We start from the raw sequence: 24617 nt of genomic DNA, 5'->3' as shown, positions 1-24617 counted from the left end.
GTTGATAAATGCCAATCCTACGAGCGTCGTACACACACTGGTAGGAGATAACCGTTGATAAATGCCAATCCTACGTTGATAAATGCCAATCCTACGAGCGTCGTACACACACTGGTAGGAGATAACCGTTGATAAATGCCAATCCTACGAGCGTCGTACACACACTGGTAGGAGATAACCGTTGATAAATGCCAATCCTACGAGCATCGTACACACACTGGTAGGAGATAACCGTTGATAAATGCCAATCCTACGAGCGTCGTACACACACTGGTAGGAGATAACCGTTGATAAATGCCAATCCTACGAGCGTCGTACACACACTGGTAGGAGATAACCGTTGATAAATGCCAATCCTACGAGCGTCGTAAACACACTGGTGGGAGATAACCATTGATATATGCCAGTTGTTCTCAAACTCTGTGCTCGTGTACAATCTTGGCTAGTTGCATTTAAGTAACCGGAAGGTTGCAAGTTCAAACCCCCGAGCTGACAAGGTACAAATCTGTCGTTCTGCCCCTGAACAGGCAGTTAACCCACTGTTCCTAGGCTGTCATTGTAAATAAGAATTTGTTCTTAACTGACTTGCTTAACTAAATCAAGGTCAAATAAACAGCCTTATTCTGAAATGGATTAAATAGTTTTTTCCCTACACACAATACCCTATAATGAAAACAAAAACAGGTTTTAAGAAAAGTTTGCAAATGAAATATCACATTTACACAAGTATTCAGACCCTTTACTCAGTACCTTGTTGAATCACCTTTGGCAGAGATTACAGCCTCCAGTCTTCTTGGGTATGACACTACAAGCTTGGCACACCTGTATTTGGGGAGTTTCTCCCATTCTTCTCTGCAGATCCTCTCAACTCTGTCAGGTTGGATGGGGAGCGTCGCTGCACAGCTATTTTCAGGTCTCTACCGAGATGTTTGATCTGGTTTAAGTCCGGGCTCTGGCTGGGCCACTCAAGCACAGTCAGAGACTTGTCCCGAAGCCACCTCTGTGTGGTCTTGGCTGTGTGCTTAGAGTCGTTGTCCTGTTGGACGGTGAACCTTCACCCCAGTCTGAGGACCTGAGCGCTCTGGAGCAGGTTTTCATCAAGGATCTCTCTGTACTTTGCTCCGTTCATCTTTACCTCGATCCAGACTAGTCTCCCTGTCCCTGCCACTGAAAAACATCCCCACAGCATGATGCTTCACCGTAGGGATGGATGGTGTCAGGTTTCCTCCAGACGTGACGCACATTAATTAAGAGTGGAAGCCTTTTTTGCGCCAATAGTTTAACTTGTTTTAGGAGGGTGCTTTTATGGCGAAGTGGGGTCCGTCTATTGCGCCATTCGTATTTGGGAACCCATTGATGGCAATGGGGAACGATTTCTTATGAGCCAATCTTTACTTTCTCCCAAAACAAAGTCCCACCTGCCTCTTAAAAACATGTTCACTGCGAAATGCAGCGTATGCCAAATCTTACAACAGATTAGAGACTCTGATTTAGCAAGATGACTACGTCATGTGGATAATTATCACAAGATGCACACAAATTATATATAGCCTGTAGAGATATGTTGCATGAATTCACAATGGAAATACAATTCAATCGAAAAAAATATTTTTAAAAAATATTTTAAAAAGCTCTCATATTTTCGCCGTCCTATGCTTGACACGCAGTTCCCTTATCACTTGACACTGTGCGTACGCATGGGCATGGCTGTGCGTAACTACGTACACGCTCAAGCAAACGTTCAGAATTATAAATCTCACTTTCTGTGGGAATGATCCCACGCATGGCCAACTACATCGGTCAATATTTCAGTACCCATGTTTGTCTTTTGTAGTTAAGTGCCTTTCTTTTTCTGCTGAAATCCATACTTTTTTTTTCAAATTAAAGTTAATCAGAAACAACTACTGTTTCCTTGTTGAGATTCAATTGGCGCATGCGCATTTGTTCCGAGTTGCCGTCTTAGAGCTACAGCTATGAACAAACTGTTGGGAGAATGTATTAACGTTTACTGACAAAGTATGGATTTCAGCAAACAAAGAAAGGCACGCAACTACAGACAACAAACATAGGTACACGGTATGCGTTTCATCATTTAAAACATGTACGTGTTGACCCTGTATTCGGAGCTAGATTCCACTACGCCTGGTCTCTGCTCCACTCTGGTGGAGTCACCAGACACTTCATTCACTATGGAGTTTAGTCCGCTATGATCTAGCTACTGTAGTAGTTACAAACGTTGATCTAGCTACTGTAGTAGTTACAAACGTTGATCTAGCTACTGTAGTAGTTACAAACGTTGATCTAGCTACTGTAGTAGTTACACGTTGGTCTAGCTACTGTAGTAGTTACACGTTGGTCTAGCTACTGTAGTAGTTACACGTTGATCTAGCTACTGTAGTAGTTACAGATTCTCACTCTCATGTTGAACTTCTTCAGATGTTTCAGAGTCCACAATGACCGCAGGTCCAGAACACCGCTCCGTGTTTGAGTACTGTCTTCAAGACTCTGCTCTACAGGAGGTCAGAGAAGTTACCAGTGTTCATGAGCCTCCTGTACACACCAAGAATCCACCACACAGTCATGGTGGGTAGCTAGCTGTAAGCTATGTCTATGGCTGTTGTACATCCTGAAAGCAGTTATTTGTGCCCCGGTTGTTTGTTTGTCATGTAAATAGTCATTAATATAAACTCAACATGTAAAGTGTTGGTCCCATGTTTCATGAGCTGAAATAAAATATCTCAGAAATGTTCCATACTCACAAAAAGCTTATTTCTCTCAAATTTTGTGCACAAATTTGTTTACATCCCTGTTAGTGAGCATTTCTTTTTTGCCAAGATAATCCGTCCACCTGGTTTATCATATTGTGAAGCTGATTCAACAGCATGATCGTTACACAGATGCACCTTGTGCTGGGGACAATGAAAAGCCACTCTAAAATGTGCAGTTTTTCTCACAACACCACACCACAGATGTCTCAAGTTTTGAGGGAGTGTGCAATTGGCATGCTGACTGCAGGAATGTCCACCAGAGCTGTTGCCAGAGAATTTAATGTTAATTTCTCTACCATAAGCCGTCTCCAATGTTGTTTTTGAGAATTTGACAGTACATCCAACCGGCCTCACAACCGCAGACCAGGTGTAAACACGCCAGCCCAGGACCTCCACATCCGGCTTCTTCACCTGCGGGATGGTCTGAGACCAGCCACCTGGACAGTGGATGAAACAGATTATTTCTGTCTGTAATAAATCCCTTTTGTTGAAAGAAACTCATTCTGATTGTCTGGGCCTGGCTTCCTAGTGGATGGGCCTGGCTCCCCAGTGGATGGGCCTGGCTCCCCAGTGGATGGGCCTGGCTTCCTAGTGGATGGGCCTGGCTCCCCAGTGGATGGGCCTGGCTCCCCAATGGATGGGCCTGGCTCCCCAGTGGCTGGGTCTGGCTCCCCAGTGGCTGGGCCTGGCTCCCCAGTGGATGGGCCTGCCCAGTCATAGGAAATCCATAGATTAGGGTCTAATGAATTTATTTCAATTGACTGATTTCCTTATATGAACATTAACTCGGTAAATTCGTTGAAATTGTTGCATATTTTTAGTTCGGTATAGTTTATCTCCCATGTTACTCAAGTCCTGTATGTATGTCATCCTAACAGGAGTGACTGTGTGCCCCAAGGAGGATCTCCAGGATGATAAACAGCCAGAGAGCAGCCTGGGTAGAGATGTGTCTGACAGGATGGTGTGCTCGGCCTGCCAGTGCCCCTTCGACACCCGGGAGGAGCAGGTGAATAACTGACTGAGGGTTGGCATGGACTGACCAGAGACCATAAAGGAGAGATTCACCCATTTAGAATGTTATATATTTTTCGGCATCTTTGAGCCATGTTCTATAGATTCATTTTACTAACGATACGATACCAGGCCAAGTATCACCATACCAACGATACGATACCAGGCCAAGTATCACCATACCAACGATACGATACCAGGCCAAGTATCACCATACCAACGATACGATACCAGGCCAAGTATCACCATACCAACGATACGATACCAGGCCAAGTATCACCATACCAACGATACGATACCAGGCCAAGTATCACCATACCAACGATACGATACCAGGCCAAGTATCACCATACCAACGATACGATACCAGGCCAAGTATCACCATACCAACGATACGATACCAGGCCAAGTATCACCATACCAACGATACGATACCAGGCCAAGTATCACCATACCAACGATACGATACCAGGCCAAGTATCACCATACCAACGATACGATACCAGGCCAAGTATCACCATACCAACGATACGATACCAGGCCAAGTATCACCATACCAACGGGCTCCTTTATCTACTGACCCAGAGTCAGACGGTCTCCTTTATCTACTGACCCAGAGTCAGATGGACTCCTTTATCTACTGACCCAGAGTCAGATGGTCTCCTTTATCTACTGACCCAGAGTCAGATGGTCTCCTTTATCTACTGACCCAGAGTCAGATGGTCTCCTTTATCTACTGACCCAGAGTCAGATGGTCTCCTTTATCTACTGACCCAGAGTCAGATGGTCTCCTTTATCTACTGACCCAGAGTCAGACGGTCTCCTGGATACCATTTTTATGTCTCTGCGTCCAGTTAACAGGAAGTTGCTAAGTAGCGCAATGACTTGAGGTATATTATATCGTGAATACCGTAGACTTCGAGTCATTGCGCTAACACTAGTAAGCATCGGCTACCTGAAACTACCTCCAACTTCCTCCATACTGGACCCAGAGACCTAAAAATGGTACCCATGAATTCATCTGACTCTGGGGAAGAAAATAAAAAGCCTCATGACACAATCCTGAAGTATCATTTAATGTCCAGTGGCAGAAACTAGCCTCAGAAGCCTGGATCCAAACGGAATATGCAATCCTTTGGTTTATGAAACAAATAATTTTTGACCCAGTCTAGGAAATAACATCAATATCTCAGAATTGAGAATGTGGTACTAGTCAGTGTGGTACTAGTCAGTCAGTGTGGGACTAGTCAGTCAGTGTGGGACTAGTCAGTCAGTGTGGGACTAGTCAGTCAGTGTGGGACTAGTCAGTCAGTGTGGGACTAGTCAGTCAGTGTGGGACTAGTCAGTCAGTGTGGGACTAGTCAGTCAGTGTGGGACTAGTCAGTGTGGGACTAGTCAGTCAGTGTGGGACTAGTCAGTCAGTGTGGGACTAGTCAGTCAGTGTGGGACTAGTCAGTCAGTGTGGTACTAGTCAGTCAGTGTGGTACTAGTCAGTCAGTGTGGGACTAGTCAGTCAGTGTGGGACTAGTCAGTGGTTTAGATGTGGAGTGTAATTTTTACTTTCAGATGGAGCACTACAAGCTTGACTGGCACCGTTTCAACCTGAGGCAGAGACCATCTGGTAAAGCACCAGCCACAGTGGAGGAGTTTGAGAGGAAGACTGGTGGAGGTGAGTCACCACGCATCTAATCTGGGCACTCAGAACCAAATCAGCAACTCTATGTTAAGGTTCAGGTTGTCATGGGAGACGGCCAGACGTAACTACCTCATCAAGGCTACTTGATGGCTACTTTGAAGAATATAAAATATATGTTGATTTGTTTAACACTTTTTTGGTTACTACATGATTCCATATGTGTTATTTCATAGTTTTGATGTCTTCACTATTATTGTTTTTATAATTATTATTACTATTAATAGGTTGGCCACCGTAGGGCCCCCGATAGGTTGGCCACCGTAGGGCCCCCGATAGGTTGGCCACCGTAGGGCCCCCGATAGGTTGGCCACCGTAGGGCCCCCGATAGGTTGGCCACCGTAGGGCCCCCGATAGGTTGGCCACCGTAGGCCCCCGATAGGTTGGCCACCGTAGGGCCCCCGATAGGTTGGCCACCGTAGGCCCCCGATAGGTTGGCCACCGTAGGGCCCCCGATAGGTTGGCCACCGTAGGCCCCCGATAGGTTGGCCACCGTAGGGCCCCCGATAGGTTGGCCACCGTAGGGCCCCCGATAGGTTGGCCACCGTAGGGCCCCCGATAGGTTGGCCACCGTAGGGCCCCCGATAGGTTGGCCACCGTAGGGCCCCCGATAGGTTGGCCACCGTAGGGCCCCCGATAGGTTGGCCACCGTAGGGCCCCCGATAGGTTGGCCACCTACCGTAGGCCGAACAGATATAAAGGCTGCTGGTACTAATGCTTCATGAAAGGAGTGTATATATTTGGCGATGTGAGTTTATACACTTACTGAAGGGAGGTTTTACTCCGCTGGTCTGGGGAAGAAATGACGAGTCCTCACTGTCCGAGACAGAGTCAAGAACAAGTAGAAATGTATCTGACGCATGACACCAAGGCAACACAGAGACAGTCAATATGTGGTCTGGAGACCGGACTCCCTACAACACTGGTGCTAGCTACGGGAATTGACCCACTACGACTTGGTGCGTCTATGTAATCTCGCTGAGTCTACCTTTAAACCTAACGTGACCTGACCCATCACCTTATGCATTATTACTGAAACTACATTGAATTTCAAATAAAAAGTCATAACTTAGTTTTTGCTAGACATGTATCAAATCAGTATCAACAATGGAATAGAATGAAGAAAGACGAGGTCTGTGTCTAATGGTACCCTATTCCCTCTATAGTGCACTACTTTCAACCATAAGTGCTGGTCAAAAGCAGTGCACTATATAGGGTGCAACCCTTGTCTCTTCTTCTTCATTCTACTCTATCTGTAAAAATGGATTTGTTCTGTCCACAGGAGACATGTCTAGCATCTCAGGTTCTGACTCGGAGGACGAGGAACCAGACAGTGACTGGGTTGTAGAGAACACCGAGGCTGCTCCTCTACAGAAGGACCACAGTGTTCTAGAAGCGGAATCCTTCGGTCGCCTCTCCAACCGGGTCGTGTTCCAGAACTCTCAGGGGCAGTACCTGGCTGTCTACCGCTGTGTTCTGCAGAGCAAGGTGAGACTCGGACGGACTTGTGGACTCTTTTTAACACAAAATAATCAGCCTCCCTTGAGAAATGAATGAAGAATGGGTTGTATGTTATATGATTGAGTTACAGTGCTGCGAAAAAGGATTTGTAATTTGATCTACTTTACATATTTTTGATACTGAATTATCAAACCTTCATCCAAAACCTAATAATAGATCAAGTGAACCTTAGTGGACAAATAACACAACAATGATGTACTTATTTCATAAACAAAGTTATGCAACACCCAATGCCCTTGTGTGAAAAGTAATTGCCCCCTTTCACTCATTAACTGGTTGTGCCACCTTTAGCTGCAACGACTCCAACCCACCACTTCCTGTGGAGCTGTTGATCAGCCCACCTTTAGCTGCAACGACTCCAACCCACCACTTCCTGTGGAGCTGTTGATCAGCCCACCTTTAGCTGCAACGACTCCAACCTACCACTTCCTGTGGAGCTGTTGATCAGTCCACCTTTAGCTGCAACGACTCCAACCCACCACTTCCTGTGGAGCTGTTGATCAGTCCACCTTTAGCTGCAACGACTCCAACCACTTCCTGTAGTTGCTGATCAGTCTCTCACGTCGCTGTGGAGGAAGTCTGGCCCAATTCCATTCCATGCAGAACTGCTTTAACTCAATTTGTGGGTTTTCAAGGATGAACTGCTCGTTTCAGGTCCTGCCACAACATCTCAGTTGGGATTAGATCTGGACTTTAACTAGGCCATTCCAAAACTTCACATTTGTTGCTTTTTAACCATTTTTATGTAGACTTGATTTTGGGTTTGGGGTCATTGTCTTGCTGCATGACCCAGCTGCTCTTCAGCTCACTGTGGATTGCAGTTCTTGCTTTTCTCCAGACATAATGGGACCCATGTCTTCCAAAAAGTTTACTCCAGTTTGCCAAAAAGCACCTGGAGGATCATCAAGACTCTTGGCGTTATGAGTCAAAAGGAACTTTTTGGACGACACATTATTTAATCCACTCTGTATTTCAGTCTGCCATAGAGGAAGACCTTAAAATGGCACCGACAGACATGACAGCTCTACTTGTAGCTCCTAAGACATGACAGCTCTGCTTGTCGCTCCTAAGACATGACAGCTCTGCTTGTCGCTCCCAAGACATGACAGCTCTGCTTGTAGCTCCTAAGACATGACAGCTCTGCTTGTAGCTCCTAAGACATGACAGCTCTGCTTGTAGCTCCTAAGACATGACAGCTCTGCTTGTAGCTCCTAAGACATGACAGCTCTGCTTGTAGCTCCTAAGACATGACAGCTCTGCTTGTAGCTCCTAAGACATGACAGCTCTGCTTGTAGCTCCTAAGACATGACAGCTCTACTTGTAGCTCCTAAGACATGACAGACATGACAGCTCTGCTTGTAGCTCCTAAGACATGACAGCTCTGCTTGTAGCTCCTAAGACATGACAGCTCTACTTGTAGCTCCTAAGACATGACAGCTCTACTTGTAGCTCCTAAGACATGACAGCTCTGCTTGTAGCTCCTAAGACATGACAGACATGACAGCTCTACTTGTAGCTCCTAAGACATGACAGCTCTGCTTGTAGCTCCTAAGACATGACAGACATGACAGCTCTGCTTGTAGCTCCTAAGACATGACAGCTCTGCTTGTAGCTCCTAAGACATGACAGCTCTACTTGTAGCTCCTAAGACATGACAGCTCTACTTGTAGCTCCTAAGACATGACAGCTCTGCTTGTAGCTCCTAAGACATGACAGACATGACAGCTCTACTTGTAGCTCCTAAGACATGACAGCTCTACTTGTAGCTCCTAAGACATGACAGCTCTGCTTGTAGCTCCTAAGACATGACAGCTCTGCTTGTAGCTCCTAAGACATGACAGCTCTGCTTGTAGCTCCTAAGACATGACAGCTCTGCATGTAGCTCCTAAGACATGACAGCTCTGCTTGTAGCTCCTAAGACATGACAGCTCTGCTTGTAGCTCCTAAGACATGACAGCTCTGCTTGTAGCTCCTAAGACATGACAGCTCTGCTTGTAGCTCCTAAGACATGACAGCTCTGCTTGTAGCTCCTAAGACATGACAGCTCTGCTTGTAGCTCCTAAGACATGACAGCTCTGCTTGTAGCTCCTAAGACATGACAGCTCTGCTTGTAGCTCCTAAGACATGACAGCTCTGCTTGTAGCTCCTAAGACATGACAGCTCTGCTTGTAGCTCCTAAGACATGACAGCTCTGCTTGTAGCTCCTAAGACATGACAGCTCTGCTTGTAGCTCCTAAGACATGACAGCTCTGCTTGTAGCTCCTAAGACATGACAGCTCTGCTTGTAGCTCCTAAGACATGACAGCTCTGCTTGTAGCTCCTAAGACATGACAGCTCTGCTTGTAGCTCCTAAGACATGACAGCTCTGCTTGTAGCTCGTAAGACATGACAGCTCTGCTTGTAGCTCGTAAGACATGACAGCTCTGCTTGTAGCTCCTAAGACATGACAGCTCTGCTTGTAGCTCCTAAGACATGACAGCTCTGCTTGTAGCTCCTAAGACATGACAGCTCTGCTTGTAGCTCCTAAGACATGACAGCTCTACTTGTAGCTCCTAAGACATGACAGCTCTACTTGTAGCTCCTAAGACATGACAGCTCTACTTGTAGCTCCTAAGACATGACAGCTCTGCTTGTAGCTCCTAAGACATGACAGCTCTGCTTGTAGCTCCTAAGACATGACAGCTCTGCTTGTAGCTCCTAAGACATGACAGCTCTGCTTGTAGCTCCTAAGACATGACAGCTCTGCTTGTAGCTCCTAAGACATGACAGCTCTGCTTGTAGCTCCTAAGACATGACAGCTCTGCTTGTAGCTCCTAAGACATGACAGCTCTGCTTGTAGCTCCTAAGACATGACAGCTCTGCTTGTCGCTCCTAAGACATGACAGCTCTGCTTGTCGCTCCTAAGACATGACAGCTCTGCTTGTAGCTCCTAAGACATGACAGCTCTACTTGTAGCTCCTAAGACATGACAGCTCTGCTTGTCGCTCCTAAGACATGACAGACATGACAGCTCTACTTGTAGCTCCTAAGACATGACAGCTCTGCTTGTAGCTCCTCAGACATGACAGCTCTGCTTGTAGCTCCTCAGACATGACAGCTCTGCTTGTAGCTCCTAAGACATGACAGCTCTGCTTGTAGCTCCTAAGACATGACAGCTCTACTTGTAGCTCCTAAGACCTGACAGCTCTGCTTGTAGCTCCTAAGACCTGACAGCTCTGCTTGTAGCTCCTAAGACCTGACAGCTCTGCTTGTAGCTCCTAAGACATGACAGCTCTGCTTGTAGCTCCTAAGACATGACAGCTCTGCTTGTAGCTCCTAAGACATGACAGCTCTGCTTGTAGCTCCTAAGACATGACAGCTCTGCTTGTAGCTCCTAAGACATGACAGCTCTGCTTGTAGCTCCTAAGACATGACAGCTCTGCTTGTAGCTCCTAAGACATGACAGCTCTGCTTGTAGCTCCTAAGACATGACAGCTCTGCTTGTAGCTCCTAAGACATGACAGCTCTGCTTGTAGCTCCTAAGACATGACAGCTCTGCTTGTAGCTCCTAAGACATGACAGCTCTGCTTGTAGCTCCTAAGACATGACAGCTCTGCTTGTAGCTCCTAAGACATGACAGCTCTGCTTGTAGCTCCTAAGACATGACAGCTCTGCTTGTAGCTCGTAAGACATGACAGCTCTGCTTGTAGCTCCTAAGACATGACAGCTCTACTTGTAGCTCCTAAGACATGACAGCTCTGCTTGTAGCTCCTAAGACATGACAGCTCTGCTTGTAGCTCCTAAGACATGACAGACATGACATCTCTGCTTGTAGCTCCTAATACCCTGACTACATCGCTCGCGTTGCAAAAGAAATTTAGGAATCTGTTATTAAATTATTGCACCCACACTGCTCGTGCGTGTCAACGAGCGTCTGCGTTGCCAAGGGCTAAAATAGAAGTCTGACGCAGATTTCTGACGCAGATCACGCTGCAAGTCCTGCCTCTCCCATCTCCTCATTGGTTTATAGAAGCAGGTACCCACGTGTCATCTCCTCATGGGTTTATAGAAGCAGGTACCCACGTGTCATCTCCTCATTGGTTTATAGAAGCAGGTACCCACATTGGTTATACCCAGGTGGGTGATTGAAAGACGAACTGTGTTGCCGGTCGTCGTAGTAATACTATGAAAGTTTAGATGCCGATCACCATGTAAGTACAAAGATGAAAAGGCCTGGAAGGAGGAGAGATGACTAGAAACGATTCGGTTGACCGTTTTATGTGTGGATTAATTGGTGGAGTAGAGGACCTTGTGCATTTCGGGTAAAATAACTCAATGTTTATATCCCAGGACAAATAAGATAGCAACAGCAAGCTAGCTACATAGGACAAATTAGCTAGCAACAGCAAGCTAGCTACATAGGACAAATTAGCTAGCAACAGCAAGCTAGCTACATAGGACAAATTAGCTAGCAACAGCAAGCTAGCTACATAGGACAAATTAGCTAGCAACAGCAAGCTAGCTACATAGGACAAATTAGCTAGCAACAGCAAGCTAGCTACATAGGACAAATTAGCTAGCAACAGCAAGCTAGCTACATAGGACAAATTAGCTAGCAACAGCAAGCTAGCTACATAGGACAAATTAGCTAGCAACAGCAAGCTAGCTACATAGGACAAATTAGCTAGCAACAGCAAGCTAGCTACATAGGACAAATTAGCTAGCAACAGCAAGCTAGCTACATAGGACAAATTAGCTAGCAACAGCAAGCTAGCTACATAGGACAAATTAGCTAGCAACAGCAAGCTAGCTACATAGGACAAATTAGCTAGCAACAGCAAGCTAGCTACATAGGACAAATTAGCTAGCAACAGCAAGCTAGCTACATAGGACAAATTAGCTAGCAACAGCAAGCTAGCTACATAGGACAAATTAGCTAGCAACAGCAAGCTAGCTACATAGGACAAATTAGCTAGCAACAGCAAGCTAGCTACATAGGACAAATTAGCTAGCAACAGCAAGCTAGCTACATAGGACAAATTAGCTAGCAACAGCAAGCTAGCTACATAGGACAAATTAGCTAGCAACAGCAAGCTAGCTACATAGGACAAATTAGCTAGCAACAGCAAGCTAGCTACATAGGACAAATTAGCTAGCAACAGCAAGCTAGCTAGCTAAATTGCCATAAATGTTTAATGCTTTTTGACGTCTCCCTAAATGAATGTAATTTGTTCAGTTTGTTTTGATATTTTAACCTGCATGTCGTGTAAATAAATGTATGATGGCGGTTTGGGTTCCGTGTTAGACATGACAGACATGACAGCTCTGCTTGTAGCTCCTAAGACATGACAGACATGACAGCTCTGCTTTTAGCTCCTAAGACATGACAGACATGACAGCTCTGCTTGTAGCTCCTAAACAACTTTGCAGTATTACGTATTTTTGTGTTATTTCATTGTTAGATACTACTACACTGATGGAGCTTGGAACACAAGCATTTCACTATAACATCTGCTAAATATGTGTATGTAACCAATATGATTTGATTTGATGTGGCCTCTCTACAGTCTCAGTAACAAGACTATGTGCATTTCAGTCTGCCATAGAGGAAGACCTGGTGGCCTCTCTACAGTCTCAGTAACAAGACTATGTGCATTTCAGTCTGCCATAGAGGAAGACCTGGTGGCCTCTCTACAGTCTCAGTAACAAGACTATGTGCATTTCAGTCTGCCATAGAGGAAGACCTGGTGGCCTCTCTACAGTCTCAGTAACAAGACTATGTGCATTTCAGTCTGCCATAGAGGAAGACCTGGTGGCCTCTCTACAGTCTCAGTAACAAGACTATGTGCATTTCAGTCTGCCATAGAGGAAGACCTGGTGGCCTCTCTACAGTCTCAGTAACAAGACTATGTGCATTTCAGTCTGCCATAGAGGAAGACCTGGTGGCCTCTCTACAGTCTCAGTAACAAGACTATGTGCATTTCAGTCTGCCATAGAGGAAGACCTGGTGGCCTCTCTACAGTCTCAGTAACAAGACTATGTGCATTTCAGTCTGCCATAGAGGAAGACCTGGTGGCCTCTCTACAGTCTCAGTAACAAGACTATGTGCATTTCAGTCTGCCATAGAGGAAGACCTGGTGGCCTCTCTACAGTCTCAGTAACAAGACTATGTGCATTTCAGTCTGCCATAGAGGAAGACCTGGTGGCCTCTCTACAGTCTCAGTAACAAGACTATGTGCATTTCAGTCTGCCATAGAGGAAGACCTGGTGGCCTCTCTACAGTCTCAGTAACAAGACTATGTGCATTTCAGTCTGCCATAGAGGAAGACCTGGTGGCCTCTCTACAGTCTCAGTAACAAGACTATGTGCATTTCAGTCTGCCATAGAGGAAGACCTGGTGGCCTCTCTACAAAGTCTCAGTAACAAGACTATGTGGGTCATTCTGATGGCAGGTGGTGGACACTTCGCTGGAGCCGTGTTTCAAGGGTCAGTGATGAGAAGCCTGGCTTCATATTCTCTATTGCTATAGTGGTCTCAAATGGTACTATATTCTCTAAATGGTGCGCTGTAGGGCTCGGGCAAAAATTGTGCAGTGGGTCCCTGGGCTCAGTTCTAAAGTAGTGTCCTGTGTAGGGAATAGTGTCCTGGGTTCAGGTATAAAGTAGTGTCCTGTGTAGGGAATAGTGTCCTGGGTTCAGGTTTTATACCTGTAGTGTCCTTTTGTAGGGGGTAGTGCCCTGGGTAGGTAGGGGGGGTAGTGCCCTGGGTAGGTAGGGGGGGGTAGTGCCCTGGGTAGGTAGGGGGGGGTAGTGCCCTGGGTAGGTAGTGGGGGGTAGTGCCCTGGGTAGGTCGGGGGGGGTAGTGCCCTGGGTAGGAAGGGGGGGTAGTGCCCTGGGTAGGTAGGGGGGGGGGGGGGTAGTGTCCTGGGTAGGTAGTGGGGGGTAGTGCCCTGGGTAGGTAGGGGGGGGTGGTGCCCTGGGTAGGAAGGGGGGGTAGTGCCCTGGGTAGGTAGGGGGGGGGGGGGGTAGTGCCCTGGGTAGGGGGGGGGGGGGGGTAGTGCCCTGGGTAGGTAGGGGGGGGTAGTGCCCTGGGTAGGTAGGGCACTACATTGCAAATGTATTTAAAAAAAACATTTATCACATTTACGTGATAAATGTTTACGCAAATCACATTTACATAAGTATTCAGACCCCCAAATGAATTTACCACAGGTGGACTCCAGTCAAGTTGGAGAAACATCTCAAGGATGATCAATGGGACTCGAAATTGAGCTCAGGTGCATCCTGTTCCCATTGATCATCCTTGAGTTGTTTCTCCAACTTGACTGGAGTCCAACTGTGGTAAATTCATTTGATTGGACATGATTTGGAAAGACACCTGTCTATATAAGGTCCCACAGTTGACAGTGCATGTCAGAGCAAAAACCAAACCAAGAGGTCAAAGGAATTGTCCGCAGAGCTCTGAGACAGATCTGAGGAAGGGGACCAAAACATTTCTGCAGCATATTGTGTGTAGATTGGCAGGGGGGGGGGGGAAATTTCATCAAATTTAGAATAAGGTTGTAACAAAATGTGGAAAAAGGTCAAGGGGTTTTCTGAATGCACTGTAGGTCTTCCTCTCAGTACTAAAAGATGATTCATCCCCCCTGCTGTTCCAGGAGAGAGGTGTTGCAGCACAAGACGTTCCATCGGTACACTGTGAGAGCCAAGCGGGGGACAGCCCAGGGTCTGAGAGATGCTAAGAACAGCAGTCATGCTCCTAAATCAGCCGGAGCTGCCCTGAGGCGATACAACGAATCTGCGCTCGTCAAGGCAACACAACTACTCTTATTTTGATGTGTCTGGACTAACCGGGAAAACACATTTTGGCTTTCCTCTGATTAGCCAGAACTACTATAAGTTAAAGTATGATCTTCTCTTGCACACACATTAATGGACGTAATGTTCTGTTTGACCACACAGTGGCGCTATTTCACAGAACCTTCATGTAATGATAATCTGACCTGATGGTGGCACGTTGCTCCCCTTTAAAGGACCAGAGGACGTTGCAGCCACTATTTCCACGTATTGTCCAACAGAGGACGTTTAGGTTCTACCTCCGAACAATGACGAAGGTTTCCATGGTAATATCTGGGGCGGCAGGGTAGCCTAGTGGTTGGAGCGTTGGACTAGTAACCGAAAGGATGCTAGATCGAATCCCCAAGCTGACAAGATGAAAATCTGTCGTTCTGCTCCTGAACAGACAGTTAACCCACTGTTCCTAGACCAGTTAACCCACTGTTCCTAGACCAGTTAACCCACTGTTCCTAGACCAGTTAACCCACTGTTCCTAGACCAGTTAACCCACTGTTCCTAGACCAGTTAACCCACTGTTCCTAGACCAGTTAACCCACTGTTCCTAGACCAGTTAACCCACTGTTCCTAGACCAGTTAACCCACTGTTCCTAGGCCAGTTAACCCACTGTTCCTAGACCAGTTAACCCACTGTTCCTAGGCCAGTTAACCCACTGTTCCTAGACCAGTTAACCCACTGTTCCTAGACCAGTTAACCCACTGTTCCTAGACCAGTTAACCCACTGTTCCTAGACCAGTTAACCCACTGTTCCTAGACCAGTTAACCCACTGTTCCTAGACCAGTTAACCCACTGTTCCTAGACCAGTTAACCCACTGTTCCTAGACCAGTTAACCCACTGTTCCTAGGCCAGTTAACCCACTGTTCCTAGACCAGTTAATCCACTGTTCCTAGACCAGTTAACCCACTGTTCCTAGACCAGTTAACCCACTGTTCCTAGGCCAGTTAACCCACTGTTCCTAGACCAGTTAACCCACTGTTCCTAGACCAGTTAACCCACTGTTCCTAGACCAGTTAACCCACTGTTCCTAGACCAGTTAACCCACTGTTCCTAGACCAGTTAACCCACTGTTCCTAGACCAGTTAACCCACTGTTCCTAGACCAGTTAACCCACTGTTCCTAGACCAGTTAACCCACTGTTCCTAGACCAGTTAACCCACTGTTCCTAGACCAGTTAACCCACTGTTCCTAGACCAGTTAACCCACTGTTCCTAGACCAGTTAACCCACTGTTCCTAGACCAGTTAACCCACTGTTCCTAGGCCAGTTAACCCACTGTTCCTAGGCCAGTTAACCCACTGTTCCTAGACCAGTTAACCCACTGTTCCTAGACCAGTTAACCCACTGTTCCTAGACCAGTTAACCCACTGTTCCTAGACCAGTTAACCCACTGTTCCTAGACCAGTTAACCCACTGTTCCTAGACCAGTTAACCCACTGTTCCTAGGCCGTCATTGTAAATAAGAATTTGTTCTTAACTAACTTGCTTAGCTAAATAAAAGTGACTTTTTTTTTACATCAGTACAAAAACGTCATGATTCGTTCAGAAAGCTCATCTAAAGAACCTGGTGTTATAAAATGTTTATCAAGGCAGTTTTGTTTATTAATTCAATTTAAGCAACAGCAACTAGTCTCTTGTATGCACAGTTCCATTTCATTTTCAAATCAAATACATTTTTGTCACGTGCCAAATACAACAGGTGTAGTATTATAGTGAAATACTTGGCCTGGTATCGTTAGTAAAATGTTGGAATGGTGATACTTGGCCTGGTATCGTATCATTGGCATGGTGATACGTGGCCTGGTATTGTTAGTTTAAATTTTGGAAGGGTGATACTTGCCCTGGTATCGTATCGTTGGCATGGTGATACTTGGCCTGGTATCGTATCGTTAGTAAAATGTTGGAATGGTGATACTTGGCCTGGTATCGTATGGTTAGTAAAATGTTGGCATGGTGATACTTGGCCTGGTATCGTATGGTTAGGAAAATGTTGGCATGGTGATACTTGGCCTGGTATCGTTAGTAAAATGTTGGAATGGTGATACTTGGCCTGGTATCGTTAGTTAAACATTGGAATGGTGATACTTGGCCTGGTATTGTTAGTAAAATGTTGGAATGGTGATACTTGGCCTGGTATCGTATCGTTGGCATGGTGATACTTGGCCTGGTATTGTTAGTAAAATGTTGGAATGGTGATACTTGGCCTGGTATCGTATCGTTGGCATGGTGATACTTGGCCTGGTATTGTTAGTAAAATGTTGGAATGGTGATACTTGGCCTGGTATCGTATCGTTGGCATGGTGATACTTGGCCTGGTATCGTTAGTAAAATGTTGGCATGGTGATACTTGGCCTGGTATCGTATCGTTGGAATGGTGATACTTGGCCTGGTATCGTATCGTTAGTTAAATGTTGGAATGGTGATACTTGGCCTGGTATCGTTAGTAAATGTTGGAATGGTGATACTTGGCCTGGTATCGTTAGTAAAATGTTGGAATGGTGATACTTGGCCTGGTATCGTAGCGTTAGTAAAATGTTGGAATGGTGATACTTGACCTGGTATCGTTAGTTAAATGTTGGAATGGTGATACTTGGCCTGGTATCATATCGTTAGTAAAATGTTGGAATGGTGATACTTGGCCTGGTATCGTATCGTTAGTAAAATATTGGAATGGTGATACTTGGCCTGGTATCGTTAGTAAAATGTTGGAATGGTGATACTTGGCCTGGTATCATTAGTTAAATGTTGGAATGGTGATACTTGGCCTGGTATCGTAAGTAAAATGTTGGAAGGGTGATACTTGGCCTGGTATCGTTAGTAAAATGTTGGAATGGTGATACTTGGCCTGGTATCGTTAGTAAAATATTGGAATGGTGATACTTGGCCTGGTATCGTTAGTAAAATGTTGGAATGGTGATACTTGGCCTGGTATCGTATCGTTGGAATGGTGATACTTGGCCTGGTATTGTTAGTAAAATGTTGGAAGGGTGATACTTGGCCTGGTATCGTTACGTTGGCATGGTGATACTTGGCCTGGTATCGTTAGTAAAATGTTGGCATGGTGATACTTGGCCTGGTATCGTATCGTTTGTTAAATGTTGGAATGGTGATACTTGGCCTGGTATCGTTAGTTAAATGTTGGAAGGGTGATACTTGGCCTTGTATCGTTAGTAAAATATTGGAATGGTGATACTTGGCCTGGTATCGTTAGTAAAATGTTGGAATAGAGATACTTGGCCTGGTATCATATCGTTGGCATGGTGATACTTGGCCTGGTATTGTTAGTCAAATGTTGGCATGGTGATACTTGGCCTGGTATCGTTACGTTGGCATGGTGATACTTGGCCTGGTATCGTTAGTAAAATGTTGGCATTTGATACTTGGCCTGGTATCGTTAGTAAAATGTTGGAATGGTGATACTTGGCCTGGTATCGTATCGTTAGTAATATGTTGGAATGGTGATACTTGGCCTGGTATCGTATCGTTAGTAAAATGTTGGCATGGTGATACTTGGCCTGGTATCGTTAGTAAAATGTTGGAATGGTGATACTTGGCCTGGTATCGTTAGTAAAATGTTGGAATGGTGATACTTGGCCTGGTATCGTTAGTAAAATGTTGGAATGGTGATACTTGGCCTGGTATCGTATCGTTAGTAAATTGTTGGCATGGTGATACTTGGCCTGGTATCGTATCGTTAGTAAAATGTTGGCATGGTGATACTTGGCCTGGTATCGTATCGTTGGCATGGTGATACTTGGCCTGGTATCGTATCGTTGGCATGGTGATACTTGGTATCGTTAGTGAAACATGTGTGTTAATAAGAAATCGCTGCACATGTATTCCTCTTCATGACCGAGAAGACCAAACAGTCTTGTCCACCTGGGCCACCTAGCTAAACAGGAGGTGCAAACTGTTTATCTGACTGTTTTAAAATCATTTTATAGTCTAAGGGGGGTTCTACTTCTAGTTGTCACCATACAATACCAGGCCAAGTATGTTGGAAACAGTCAAATAAAACCCTGAAACACAGGCTGAAAAATCATTTGTACATAACTTAGGAAATGCATTCACAATGATTTGCATGAAGTAGGCAGTTCGGATTTGCCACTTTCCTGCCCAAATATTTCAGATTTTAAAGCGATGACTTATTGACTTAAATCATTGTGCAACATCGTGGGTAAGCTCTCGCCATCGTCTTTCAGCTCGAAAAAGTGGTGTGTGTTTAATGGCTGCTTGCAGCTTCATTGTTGCTGGTTGTAATTGATCTAATCAGTAGTTCCTTGCAGGAGATCCAGGACTTACTGGACAGCTGGTCTGACCACCTGACTGACGCCAGTGCCATCTTCCTGCGTGCGCCCAGCCATAACAAAACCCTGTTCTTGGGGGGTAAAGCGGCTCCGCTGGTGAAGAGGGACCCTCGGATCAGAACACTGCCCTTCCCCACACGCAGAGCCACCTTCAGGGAGATAAAGAGAGTACACGATGTCCTCTCCACTCTAAATATATATGGTACGACTTTAATCTACACGATGTCCTCTCCACTCTAAATATATATGGTACGACTTTAATCTACGCGATGTCCTCTCCACTCTAAATATGTATGGTACGAGTTTAATCTACACGATGTCCTCTCCACTCTAAATATATATGGTACGACTTTAATCTACACGATGTCCTCTCCACTCTAAATATATATGGTACGAGTTTAATCTACGGGATGTCCTCTCCACTCTAAATATATATGGTACGACTTTAATCTACGGGATGTCCTCTCCACTCTAAATATATATGGTACGAGTTTAATCTACGGGATGTCCTCTCCACTCTAAATATATATGGTACGACTTTAATCTACACGATGTCCTCTCCACTCTAAATATATATGGTACGACTTTAATCTACGCGATGTCCTCTCCACTCTAAATATGTATGGTACGAGTTTAATCTACACGATGTCCTCTCCACTCTAAATATATATGGTACGACTTTAATCTACACGATGTCCTCTCCACTCTAAATATATATGGTACGAGTTTAATCTACACGATGTCCTCTCCACTCTAAATATATATGGTACGACTTTAATCTACACGATGTCCTCTCCACTCTAAATATATATGGTACGAGTTTAATCTACGGGACGGTTTCCTACAAGTATTAAGATCTAGATTGTCCATTTGAAAAGCAGTTTTCAGTCTTGGACAAGGCTTAATCTGTCCTACATGTACGTTGCTTTCTGGAAGTATTCATACCCCTTTTGACCACATTTTGTTACATTACAACCTTACGCTAAAACCTATTTTTGTTCCTCAATCTACACCCAATACCCCATAATGACAAAGTGAAAACAACAGGTTTTTACACAAGTATTCAATCCTGACACTCTAAATTGAGCTCAGGTACATCCTGTTTCCATTGATCATCCTTGAGATGTTTCTACAACTGAATTCAGTTGATTGGACATGATTTGGAAAGGTACACACCTGTCTATATAAAGAGCTCCACAGTTCCTCTGTGGAGATGGTTGTCCTTCTGGAAGGTTCTCCCATCTCTTCAGCACGCCACCAATGAGGTTTTTATGGTAGAGTGGCCAGACGGAAGCTGCTTCTCAGTAAAAGGCCCATGACAGCCCGCTTGGAGTTTGCCAAAAGGCAACTGAGACCTCTTCCAGACCATGAGACCTCTGGCCTGAATGCCAAGCGTCACGTTTGGAGGAAACCTGGCACTATCCCTACGGTGAAGCATGGTGGTGGCAGCATCATGCTGTGGGGATGTTTTTCAGCGGCAGGGACTGGGAGACTAGTCTGGATTGAGGCAAAGATGAACGGAGCAAAGTACAGAGAGATCCTTAATGAAAACCTGCTCCAGAGCGCTCAGGACAACGTCCCTAAGCACGTCCCTAAGCACACAGCCAAGACAATGCAGGAGTGGCTTCGGGATAAGTCTCGAAATGTCATTGAGTGGCCCAGCCAGAGCTTGAACATCTCTGTAGAGACCTGAAAATAGCTGTACAGCAACGCTCCCCATCCAACCTGACAGAGCTTGAGAGGATCTGCAGAGAAGAATGGGAGAAACTCCCCAAATACAGGTGTGCCAAGTTTGTAACATCATACCCAAGAAGACTCGAGGCTGTAAACGCTGCCAAAGGTACTTCAACAAGGTACTTTTTACATTTTTTACATTTTTATTTCACCTTTATTTAACCTGGTAGGCTAGTTGAGAACACCTTTATTTAACCAGGTAGGCTAGTTGAGAACACCTTTATTTAACCAGGTAGGCTAGTTGAGAACACCTTTATTTAACCAGGTAGGCTAGTTGAGAACACCTTTATTTAACCAGGTAGGCTAGTTGAGAACACCTTTATTTAACCAGGTAGGCTAGTTGAGAACACCTTTATTTAACCAGGTAGGCTAGTTGAGAACACCTTTATTTAACCAGGTAGGCTAGTTGAGAACACCTTTATTTAACCAGGTAGGCTAGTTGAGAACACCTTTATTTAACCAGGTAGGCTAGTTGAGAACACCTTTATTTAACCAGGTAGGCTAGTTGAGAACACCTTTATTTAACCAGGTAGGCTAGTTGAGAACACCTTTATTTAACCAGGTAGGCTAGTTGAGAACACCTTTATTTAACCAGGTAGGCTAGTTGAGAACACCTTTATTTAACCAGGTAGGCTAGTTGAGAACACCTTTATTTAACCAGGTAGGCTAGTTGAGAACACCTTTATTTAACCAGGTAGGCTAGTTGAGAACACCTTTATTTAACCAGGTAGGCTAGTTGAGAACACCTTTATTTAACCAGGTAGGCTAGTTGAGAACACCTTTATTTAACCAGGTAGGCTAGTTGAGAACACCTTTATTTAACCAGGTAGGCTAGTTGAGAACACCTTTATTTAACCAGGTAGGCTAGTTGAGAACACCTTTATTTAACCAGGTAGGCTAGTTGAGAACACCTTTATTTAACCAGGTAGGCTAGTTGAGAACACCTTTATTTAACCAGGTAGGCTAGTTGAGAACACCTTTATTTAACCAGGTAGGCCAGTTGAGAACACCTTTATTTAACCAGGTAGGCTAGTTGAGAACACCTTTATTTAACCAGGTAGGCTAGTTGAGAACACCTTTATTTAACCAGGTAGGCTAGTTGAGAACAAGTTCTCATTTGCAACTGCGACCTGGCCAAGATAAAGCATAGCAGTGTGAGCAGACAACAAAGAGTTACACATTGGAGTAAACAATTAACAAGTCAATAACACAGTAGAAAAAAAAGGGGAGTCTATATACATTGTGTGCAAAAGGCATGAGGAGGTAGGCGAATAATTACAATTTTGCAGATTAACACTGGAGTGATAAATGATCAGATGGTCATGTACAGGTAGAGATATTGGTGTGCAGAAGAGCAGAAAAGTAAATAAATAAAAACAGTATGGGGATGAGGTAGGTAAAAATGGGTGGGCTATTTACCGATAGACTATGTACAGCTGCAGCGATCGGTTAGCTGCTCAGATAGCAGATGTTTGAAGTTGGTGAGGGAGATAAAAGTCTCCAACTTCAGCTATTTTTGCAATTCGTTCCAGTCACAGGCATCAGAGAACTGGAACGAAAGGCGGCCAAATGAGGTGTTGGCTTTAGGGATGATCAGTGAGATACACCTGCTGGAGCACGTGCTACGGATGGGTGTTGCCATCGTGACCAGTGAACTGAGATAAGGCGGAGCTTTACCTAGCATGGACTTGTAGATGACCTGGAGCCAGTGGGTCTGGCGACGAATATGTAGCGAGGGCCAGCCGACTAGAGCATACAAGTCGCAGTGGTGGGTGGTATAAGGTGCTTTAGTGACAAAACGGATGGCACTGTGATAAACTGCATTTGTTTTTTCTAGCGTTTAAGAGCAGTTGGAGGCCACGGAAGGAGTGTTGTATGGCATTGAAGCTGTACTGAGTAAAGGGTCTGAACTTTATCCCTGTAAATGTGATATTTCTGTTTTTATTTTTAATACATTTGCAACAAATTCTAAAAACCTGTTTTTGCTTTATCATTATGGGGTTTTGTAGATTGATGAGGGGAAAAAACGATTTCATCCATTTTAGAATAAGGCTGTAAGGAAATGTGGGGAAAGTGAATGGGTCTGAATACACTGTACTTATGGACATTCCTGAGCTTCAATTCTAAGAGGTTGACAAAGTGTTAATTTACTAATCTATCCCAAACTGCAGGTAAAGACACTGACATCTCCGACATCCTGAGTCCTTCTAACAAAGTGTGGAAGAAGGCACGTACACCTGTGGCTCAGCCAGAACCTTCCCAGGAGACAACAGCACCCCTAGTGGAGGAGGAGGAGAGTTCAGGAGAGGAGCTGGAGACGGTGGAGGTGACTCTGGGAACTCTGGACCTCCGGGAGCATGAGATCTACCCTGCCAGGAGGAAGAAGAGGAGACGCAGGACAGAGGACAGAGGTGAGGGAGACGGGTCTGTAGAGTTAGTTACGTGCTGTATTGTGCCCTACTTCTGACCAGGGCCTATAGGGAATAGGGCACCGTTTAGGATGCCTGTTTAATTCTGACCAGGGCCTATAGGGAATAGGGTGATGTTTAGGATGCCTGTTTAATTCTGACCAGGGCCTATAGGGAATAGGGTGATGTTTAGGATGCCTGTTTAATTCTGACCAGGGCCTATAGGGAATAGGGCACCGTTTAGGATGCCTGTTTAATTCTGACCAGGGCCTATAGGGAATAGGGTGATGTTTAGGATGCCTGTTTAATTCTGACCAGGGCCTATAGGGAATAGGGCACCGTTTAGGATGCCTGTTTAATTCTGACCAGGGCCTATAGGGAATAGGGCACCGTTTAGGATGCCTGTTTAATTCTGACCAGGGCCTATAGGGAATAGGGTGATGTTTAGGATGCCTGCTTAATTCTGACCAGGGCCTATAGGGAATAGGGTGATGTTTAGGATGCCTGTTTAATTCTGACCAGGGCCTATAGGGAATAGGGTGATGTTTAGGATGCCTGTTTAATTCTGACCAGGGCCTATAGGGAATAGGGTGATGTTTAGGATGCCTGTTTAATTCTGACCAGGGCCTATAGGGAATAGGGTGATGTTTAGGATGCCTGTTTAATTCTGACCAGGGCCTATAGGGAATAGGGTGATGTTTAGGATGCCTGTTTAATTCTGACCAGGGCCTATAGGGAATAGGGTGATGTTTAGGATGCCTGTTTAATTCTGACCAGGGCCTATAGGGAATAGGGTGATGTTTAGGATGCCTGTTTAATTCTGACCAGGGCCTATAGGGAATAGGGTGATGTTTAGTATATCTCAGTTTAATTCATAGAAGGTCCTGTTGTAGAAATTCTATCACTTGATAATCTTCCAAAAGCTACAAAACCATTTTTTTTCTGTGTTCAGGTCTAAGTAACAGGGAAGCTGTGGGGTCTCCTGCTGCTCCTGAAGACAGTAACCAGGAGAGAGGAGGAGAGAGAAACCAGGGGAGGAGGAAACCCAAGGGGAAGATGACGATACAACATGAAGAGGGTGAGGTCATAACCTAACTCTGCCTGCCGGTCTGCCTGCCTGCCTGTAGGCCGGTCTGCCTGCCTGCCTGTAGGCCGGTCTGCCTGTAGGCCGGTCTGCCTGCCTGCCTGTAGGCCGGTCTGCCTGCCTGCCTGCCTGTAGGCCGGTCTGCCTGCCTGCCTGTAGGCCGGTCTGCCTGCCTGCCTGTAGGCCGGTCTGTCTGCCTGCCTGCCTGTAGGCCGGTCTGTCTGCCTGCCTGCCTGTAGGCCGGTCTGCCTGCCTGTAGG

The 24617-nt window shown here is 45.4% G+C and overlaps 1 protein-coding gene across 5 annotated transcripts in view; it reads left to right on the top strand.

Annotated features, from left to right (window-relative positions):
- The window catches only part of ankzf1 (ankyrin repeat and zinc finger peptidyl tRNA hydrolase 1), a 37884-nt gene that overhangs the window by 1926 nt on the left and 11341 nt on the right, over positions 1 to 24617 (top strand). For 2 of the 5 annotated variants that reach the window (XR_004205681.1, XM_031806120.1), the window contains exons 2-10: positions 2437 to 2583; positions 3647 to 3774; positions 5346 to 5448; positions 6755 to 6960; positions 13349 to 13458; positions 14630 to 14783; positions 19111 to 19333; positions 23037 to 23276; positions 24226 to 24351. Coding sequence is in view for 4 of the 5 variants with exons in the window: in XM_031806120.1 (XP_031661980.1) it covers positions 2454 to 2583; positions 3647 to 3774; positions 5346 to 5448; positions 6755 to 6960; positions 13349 to 13458; positions 14630 to 14783; positions 19111 to 19333; positions 23037 to 23276; positions 24226 to 24351 (1420 nt within the window). In the remaining variant the exon portion in view is untranslated. Of the gene's footprint in view, positions 1 to 1939; positions 2077 to 2436; positions 2584 to 3646; positions 3775 to 5345; positions 5449 to 6754; positions 6961 to 13348; positions 13459 to 14629; positions 14784 to 19110; positions 19334 to 23036; positions 23277 to 24225; positions 24352 to 24617 lie in introns of those variants that run through there. The other 3 variants (XM_031806121.1, XM_031806122.1, XM_031806123.1) reach the window with 3 other exon arrangements.

Source organism: Oncorhynchus kisutch, linkage group LG26, assembly GCF_002021735.2.
Source record: "Oncorhynchus kisutch isolate 150728-3 linkage group LG26, Okis_V2, whole genome shotgun sequence".
NCBI classification, from domain to species: domain Eukaryota; kingdom Metazoa; phylum Chordata; class Actinopteri; order Salmoniformes; family Salmonidae; genus Oncorhynchus; species Oncorhynchus kisutch.
Note: the sequence above shows the minus strand (reverse complement) of the source record. Positions and strands in the feature narration are given on the sequence as shown.